The sequence below is a fragment of the Camelina sativa genome, chromosome 17, assembly GCF_000633955.1.
Source record: "Camelina sativa cultivar DH55 chromosome 17, Cs, whole genome shotgun sequence".
In the NCBI taxonomy this organism is placed as follows: Eukaryota; Viridiplantae; Streptophyta; class Magnoliopsida; order Brassicales; family Brassicaceae; genus Camelina; species Camelina sativa.
Window position 1 is genome coordinate 2,887,329 of NC_025701.1, and position 7,974 is coordinate 2,895,302.

The 7,974-nt window shown below is 41.6% G+C and overlaps 3 protein-coding genes across 5 annotated transcripts in view; 1 reads left to right on the forward strand and 2 right to left on the reverse strand.

Annotated features, from left to right (window-relative positions):
• LOC104754889 (non-specific phospholipase C1) overlaps positions 1–2,299 on the reverse strand; it is a 3,707-nt gene extending 1,408 nt beyond the window's left edge. Inside the window, exons 1-2 of one of the 2 annotated variants that reach the window (XM_010477174.2) lie at positions 983–2,299; positions 498–674 (exon numbers count right to left, since the gene is read on the reverse strand). In XM_010477174.2, the coding sequence (XP_010475476.1) occupies positions 498–674; positions 983–2,075 (1,270 nt within the window). In that variant the 5' untranslated portion in view covers positions 2,076–2,299. The remainder of the gene's footprint in view (positions 1–497; positions 675–982) is intronic. The other variant, XM_019239737.1, reaches the window with a different exon arrangement.
• On the forward strand, positions 4,170–6,028 carry LOC104754890 (UDP-glycosyltransferase 71C4). Its single transcript, XM_010477175.2, has one exon. It carries the CDS (start codon positions 4,383–4,385, stop codon positions 5,811–5,813), a length of 1,431 nt encoding a protein of 476 aa, XP_010475477.1. The 5' UTR covers positions 4,170–4,382; the 3' UTR covers positions 5,814–6,028.
• The window catches only part of LOC104754892 (UDP-glycosyltransferase 71C3-like), a 3,214-nt gene continuing 1,494 nt past the window's right edge, over positions 6,255–7,974 (reverse strand). Inside the window, exon 2 of one of the 2 annotated variants that reach the window (XM_010477176.2) lies at positions 6,255–7,504. In XM_010477176.2, the coding sequence (XP_010475478.1) occupies positions 6,335–7,504 (1,170 nt within the window). In that variant the 3' untranslated portion in view covers positions 6,255–6,334. Of the gene's footprint in view, positions 7,915–7,974 lie in introns of those variants that run through there. The other variant, XM_019239616.1, reaches the window with a different exon arrangement.

Below are 7,974 nucleotides of genomic sequence, written 5' to 3' on the forward strand. Positions count from 1 at the left end.
CTATAGTGTTTTCGTCTGCTCCTGCTTCTAGTGCAGCCACCCCTGCTTCCAGAAACTTCTCAACAGCGTCCTCTGCGTACTTGTTGCCTTCACTAACAGTCATGTTCTTCCCAATGTCTGGATATGAGTTTAGAAGATGGTCTCCAACTAGTTGGGAAGCGAGTTGGATCAGCTCCACCTGGAATTCTGAGAGCTTTGAGTCTTCTCTCGCTCCCCGTGGCCTCAGCAATTGTGTCACTTCCGGTAGTTTCTCTGTTGGATTGTCATAATCACCAAGGTCAAAAAATTGATGAAACCGATCTTATGTATAAGTATTTTTCCAATATTCTTGTTTTGGATTCAGAAGCAAGTTCTAAGTTCATCACTAATTTAGTTCTCACTTATATCAACATACAAGGCGTATCTTTCATCCTTATTTTGGTTATTACTTAATGTAAGGATTTTACGCAAGATCATGAATAATGGACTGAGAAATAGAGGTAGAGAATGAAACAGACCTGGACAATCTTGGCGAGGAGATTCTCGGATACGGAAGTACTTCTCAAATGTACCAGCCCATGCATCTCTCTTAGTGAGGAAGTGCGACTTTAGGTTGAAGAGTTTCTTGACGGTTGCGGGTATAGAAGAATGCTCATACTGTGAATGTGGTGTTGGACCTTCAGGTTCATGTATCACTGCAATGAAAACAATACGAAACTAGTCTTATCAAAATCACAAACACGATCCTTCAATACTAATCCAGATACCCTTGAAGAAACACATCAGATAATTTACATGTAGTGAAAGCAAAGCAGATTCAAGTAAAGAAGTGAGAATCAAAACTAATGAGATTAACATGAATAATGTAATGTCACTAAGAAATGAAACTAGTTCAACTGCAATCATATGTAACAATTCAAACATATAATCATCAAAGCAGAACCTCAAAATTGTAGGAGCAATGGTTTCATCAACAATGATACGAGTTTAAAAAATGACATACCAGTGCCCTTCTCTATCCAGGGAGAGATGAGAAAGGTAGGGACCCGAACGCCCAATCTATCAAACCCGAAATAAAACGGGTCAGGTCCAATAATACCATCAGGGTTAGGCACACCTTTAACAGGCGTGGGAACATGGTCATAAAACCCACCATGCTCATCATAAGTAATAAGCAAAGCCATCTCTTCCCACTGTGGACTACTCCGCAACGTCTCATAGACTTCCTTAACAAACCGTTGACCCAACGCCACATCATGCGACGGATGATCATCATTAGCCGGAAAAAGATCGACATCGAAGTACCTCTGCTCCACAACGGAATAGTTAGGAAGCTTCCCTAGCTTGGCATGGAGCTTGAACTTAAGCGCATAGCTATGAAACTTAACCAAATGCTTAATCCTACGAAGGGACTTGAAGAAGAAGGTAGCAGGGATGTTTTGGTAATAGATCCCAAAACTGAGTCCGTTCTCGTCTAACGAATCAAAGATGGTTTTTTGAGGAAACCCTTTAACGAGATCTTTCTTGACGTTGCTTGAGCAGCCATGAGAAGTAGCAGAGTGAACGTAGAACCGATTCGGCTGTGTCGAAGTAGGTACAGAAGCGAACCAACGATCGAAGACACCGAACTCGTTAGCTAACTCGGTGTAAACAGGTAAGACCTCGGGTTTGAATCCGCTCATGACGTTTTTAGCCATCCCAGGCTCCATACTCTCCGATTGCTGTGCGAATCCGTTCATTGTCGGATCGCCCGATGTATCGTTAGACCCGAAAATCTGTTCTCGGATCGCTTGGAAGGAATGACCCGGATCCATGTCGATGAAGACGGCGTCGTTTGAGACGAAGATCTTTTCGGAGTTTGGATCGGAGACGTTGAGTGGGTTTGATTCTTGACCGGTTAATCCGTCGATATCGGGTCGGGTTGATTTGAGCCAGCCGAGGATGTGATCGAAGGAGCGATTCTCCATGACTACAACGACTATGGTCTTGATTGGTCCTTTGATCTTGTGGTGTTTATTGGATTCGAGAGATTGAGATGAAATTAGAAAGTAGCAGAAGAGGAGAATAACAGTGGCGGATACTCGTCGGAAAGCCATATTTCCAGTGAGACAGACCCGGAAAAGGGGCGATGCCTAGTGGAAAATTCGGCGGAGTAATAGTAGTTAGGGTTTATTTATGAGAGAGGAGAAAAAAAAGGCAAATACTTGAAGATTAACAATGGAGATTGAGAGATACCATAGAAAGGATTTTAAGAACGATGAAGCCGAGAAAAAATCTCACCTTTCTATTTTAACTAAAATATAAATTGTCATAAACTAGGTTTGACTTTGGTTCAAGATGATAAGTCAAAGAAGGAAATTGTTATATCAACTGACTTTTTTTAATTTTTTTTCTTTTCCAAGCGATTAAATGAAACAAAGTTATTGCACTAAATATTTGGGAAATATGCCAAAATCATTGACTTATTAAATATTGTTAGGAATTTTTTTCTTTCGCCAAAAAATTACTTCGAATACTATTTTATATAGTAGGTGATAAAAAAAATACATTAACTATGAAGTGACCTTAGTGCAATGACAAGAGATAAGTCCAATTGTAGAAAACATCCTTACATCTGGAATCGAATTCCGGTTTTTACGAATGCAGTAATTTAGCTAATGAGCCGGCCAGTTGTGTCCAATGGTTGACAAATTAAAGAAACTACATTAACTATTTTGATTTTCCAATTTCCTACTTATCATTATTATGATTTTCAACGATATTAACGTAATCGAAAACACAGTTAGTTTTTATTATTTTTTCTAAATTTCTAATCATAATAAAAGTTTAAAATTGAGAAAACAAATATTAAATATAAGGTTAAGATATCTAAAGAGAAGAAATATGTTATGATTATAGATATGGTAAAAATAAAACTCCATAAGATTGTAATTATAAAGATGTTTACGACTGCATTAATGTTATTAAAAACCGTAAAACAATAAGTGGGAAAACAGAAAATTGAAATATTTATATATTTTTTATCGTATCTAAATTAGTTTGAATATTTTCTAGCATGTAAAAGAATTCGTGTTTTTTTGTCAAATATTAAATAAATCATGTTTATGTTTTTTTTTAGTATTTTTCCCTAAATATTTGCAAAACTTGATGAATTTCTCAAAAAAAAAATTTGTTGTTTTGAACGAAAATATTTATATAATGTAGTATATTATTAAACTTAACAATGACATCAACAAGCGACTCTCCCAAAGCACCTCTTTAATAAGAAACCTCCACCTTTTTGGCTTTCTCCGGCCGGCGCTGGTTTTCCGGCGTCTGTTGGCTTCTCTCTATCTATTTCATTTGTTTCAATTCTTTCTCTATATAGTTTTTGTTAATAGTTACGGCAATTTCTAATCGAAATATGCTTTTGTTCTTCACGATGATAAATCTGAAAAGTCAGATTTCGATGTTTCTAATCTTTTGTACGGACTGGATTTTGTCCTCGATGACGTATTGGGTGGTATCGGGTTCGTGCGAGGCAGGATTTGCCTCATTATGTCGATGTTGGGATTGTAGTCTTTTTCAAATTCGCGTCGGTTTGGTGTCGATTCAATGGAATCGTGATATCTTCCATTACATAAGGTTTGTTTCCGGTGGACTCTCTCACTGGCGTCATCTCCGGTTATCAACCGATGAATCTTCTCCTAAGCAAAGAGTTGAAGATCTCATTTGGGTTTTTGATCCCGGAATTATTGTACTATCCTCTCCGCTTAAAGGAGTTGACTCCCGCGATAGCCTCCTCTTCTTAAGGCCACAGTACAATGATGGTCATCTTAATGTCCTTCCGTTACAAATTACAGGTCATATGAAAGGGGAATCCATGGTCGCTAACCGGCATTGTGTTTGGCGTTTCGAAAGGCATGTTTCAAAACCATCACAAACAACATATCAAAATTTTCTTTTAATTATGATAATGCAGAAAGCATTTAGGAGTCTCATCTATAAGATGTTAGCCTTTGACGAGTGTATAAAGAGGGGACTTAACAGATTTTTTCTGTTGCCTGTAAGACTTTCGTTTAGAAAGCAGGGTTAGTTCTACTTTTTCATCTAAATTGTGTTCAATTGTTGTACTTGATTGGTTTTATATATCATGTAAACACTTATGGTATAATATAATTGATTTGCCGTTAAAAAAAAATGTAGTATATTGTTTTGTGATGGAATTTAGAAAAAAATATTTTGGCGAGGACTGTTTAACAAATAACACACAACTAAAACTGAAGTATCTGACTCACAACTGGACACAAACACATGCTTAACCAATAACAGCAATTCCTCGTTTGTTGGCTGCTTCTCTCACTCACTTTTTCTTTTGAACCAAACAAATCTCTCACAACCCGAATAAGAAAGAAAGAAAAGAGATGGTGAAGAAGAAAACAGAGCTTATCTTCATTCCAGTTCCATCCACAGGTCACCTTCTCGTCCACATTGAATTCGCCAAGCGTCTGATCAATCTCGACCATAGGATCGACACCATCACCATCCTCAACTTATCTTCACCATCTACTCCTCACGCCTCCGTCTTCGCCAGATCTCTCATCGCTTCACAACCCAAAATCCGCCTCCACGATCTTCCCCTCCCCCAAGATCCTCCTCCATTTGATCTCTACCAAAGAGCTCCCGAAGCTTACATTGTAAATCTCATCAAGAAAACAACTCCTCTCATAAAAGACGCCGTCTCTAGCATCATCCGTCAAGGCTCAGATTCGGTTCGTGTCGCCGGTTTAATCCTCGATTTATTCTGCAACTCGTTGATTGATGACGTTGGCAACGAGCTTAATCTCCCTTCTTACATATACCTAACTTGTAACGCAAGATACCTGGGGATGATGAAGTATCTTCCAGATCGACATCTGAAAATCGCATCTGAGTTCGATTTGAGGTCCGGCGATGAGAAACTGACGGTTCCCGGATTCGTTAACGCTGTTCCCGCGAAATTCATGCCGTCTGGTTTGTTCAATCGAGAAGCTTACGAGGCTTACGTCGACCTAGCGCCGAGGTTCGCCGATGCGAAGGGTATTTTGGTCAATTCCTTCACTGAGCTTGAGCCTCACCCGTTTGAGTATTTCTCTCATCTGGAGAAGTTCCCTCCGGTTTACCCGGTCGGACCGATTCTAAGCTTGAAGGATCGAGCGAGTCCGAACGAGGAAGCGGCGGATCGGGATCGGATAGTGAGATGGCTCGATGATCAGCCAGAGTCATCGGTGGTGTTCCTATGCTTTGGGAGCAAGGGAAGCGTTGATGAGCCTCAGGTGAAGGAGATAGCTCGAGCGCTCGAACTCGTCGGCTGCAGATTTCTATGGTCTATTCGAACAAGCGGCGCCGTGGAGAGTGGGGATCCTAACGATGTGTTGCCGGAGGGGTTCATGGGCCGAGTAGCGGGCCAGGGTTTGGTATGTGGTTGGGCCCCTCAAGTGGAAGTGTTGGCCCATAAAGCAATAGGTGGATTCGTGTCTCACTGTGGTTGGAACTCCACGCTTGAGAGCTTGTGGTTCGGCGTTCCTGTCGCCACGTGGCCAATGTACGCTGAGCAACAGCTTAACGCGTTCGCGTTGGTGAAGGAGCTTGGGCTAGCGGTGGATTTACGGATGGATTACGTGTCGGGTCGTGGGGATTTGGTTACTTGTGATGAGATTGCGAGAGCCATTCGATCTTTGATGGACGGTGGGGATGAGAAGAGGAAGAAGGTGAAGGAGATGGCTGATGCGGCGAGGAAGGCGTTGATGGACGGAGGATCGTCGTCTTTGGCGACTGCTCGATTCATTGGAGAATTGTTGGACGAGAATTGCTAATGGCCTAATGCAAGGATGGTGAATAACACACGCTCTGTTATTTTTATCTCTAATGCAAGGATGGCCTAATGCAAGGATGGCCTAATTCATTGGAGAATTGTTGGACGAGAACATGAATCAACTGTATTATTTAATACGTTTATTTTCAACTTTTTAAAATGTAAAATAAAATTGGAAAAAAAACTATATGACAACCTTTTATGGTTCTTTAATTATTGGGATAACTTACCAAAGGAGAAGAAAAAACAGTAAGTAAATCCATTTGACAATAAAGATTGGATAGACAATATCCAATTTAATAGAAAGTATAATGTTTTATCATTAACAATTTTATGTTTTTAATTAAGTGTGACTCTTTGAGGTTTCAGTTTCTAATCAATTTGTTTGGTTCAATTTCACATTTCAGATTGGTTTGGATTGGTTAATCGAACTGGGGGATGCTTACCTGATTTAACATAATATTTATTATTTATTAACGATCTCATTGGACCAATGTCGCAACGACGACGTTTACAAAAGAACTAAGCATCACCGCCGATCAACTCGTCAAGGAATCGTTTAACGGCAACAAACGAAGAACCACCGTCCATCAAAGCCTTCCTCGCTGACTCCGACATCTCCTTCACTTTTTTCCTCAGAGTATCCTCACCGTCCATCAGAGACCGTATGGCTCCCGCGATCTCCTTAGCTTTTATTATCTCTCCGTACCCAGAGACGTAATCCAAACGCAGCTCCACGGCTAACCCTAACTCCTTCACCATAGTGAACGCGTTTAGCTGTTGCTCCGCTTTCATTGGCCACGTGGCAATCGGAACCCCGAACCACAAGCTCTCAAGCGTGGAGTTCCAACCGCAGTGTGACACAAACCCTCCGATGGCTTTGTGAGCCAACACTTCCACCTGTGGTGCCCAATCGCACACTAATACTTTACTCGCCGTTCGATCTAAAAACCCATCCGGCAACAGATCGTACGGACTCGCTTTCTTCGTCGGGTTAGTGCGGACTGACCAGAGAAACCTATGGCCGACGAGCTCTATGGCTCGAGCTATCTCTGCAATCTGCGGTTTTCCGTGCATTCCTAAGCTCCCGAAGCAGATGTACACAACTGACGACTCCGGCTGGTCCTCGAGCCATCTCATGACCCGATCCCGGTCCGATGGGTCCAGATTCGGAGATGGGCGATCCTCTAAACTAAGAACCGGTCCGACCGGGTAAACCGGAGGATAGTTATCATGACGATTACCAAAGTAATCAAAAGCGTTTTTCTCAAGACCTGAGAAGGAGTTTACCAAAATGCCCTTGGCTCCAGGGAACTTCTCAGCAATCTCGACCCATGCCTCATAGGACTCTTTCACGAACATACCCGGAGGCATAACCTTCGTCGGCACGGGGCAGACGTAACCGGGAATTGGATGCTCGACCTCGCCGGAGGTTAATTCAAGCTTGGAAGCGATTGTGCGATGTCTCTCAGGGAGGTACTTCATCATACACGAAAAACCAGCGTTAGACGTTTGAAAAATGTAACAAGGAAGGTTAAACTCGTTTGCCACTTGGATCAAGGGAACACAGAAGAAATCAATAACCAAACCGACGACCCGAACCGAACCGGATTCGTTACGTGAAGAGACCAGAGTGGAGAGAGCGTCTTTGACATAAGGAACTGCTTTCTTGGTGAACTCTAGAATGTAAGCCTCGGAAGCTTTATAGAAGAGCTCCAACGGTGGAGGGTTTTGAATTTCAGGCAAGGCAACAAGACGGATTCGAGGCTGTGAAGCAACGAGAGATTTAGCAAAGAGGTGGGCTTGAGGAGCGAGAGGTATTGCCCAGTGGATGATGGAGATGGTGTGAATGCGATCATCTCGTTTGATGAGAGACTTAGCGAATTCAATGGCGACCAGAAGATGACCAGAGGATGGATATGCAACGAAGATGATCTCTGCTTCTGCTTTCATCTTTTTTCTAATCTCTTTAATATCTCTCTACCTCAAGTGCTTAATGATTTTATTCTTTATGGGCTCTACTAGAAGCAAATATATACACAAGGTACCAACGGTTGATAGCTGTAATACGCATGCACCGATTCACGTTTGAGCACCCGTTCCATAATTATACATTTTGGCCTTATTATATATACACTCACGGGTTAACGCTACACCTTTTA

What these genes read in the sequence shown, in the direction of transcription:
- LOC104754890 (XM_010477175.2), top strand. Translation starts at nt 4,383, where the DNA reads ATGGTGAAGAAGAAAACAGAGCTTATCTTCATTCCAGTTCCATCCACA.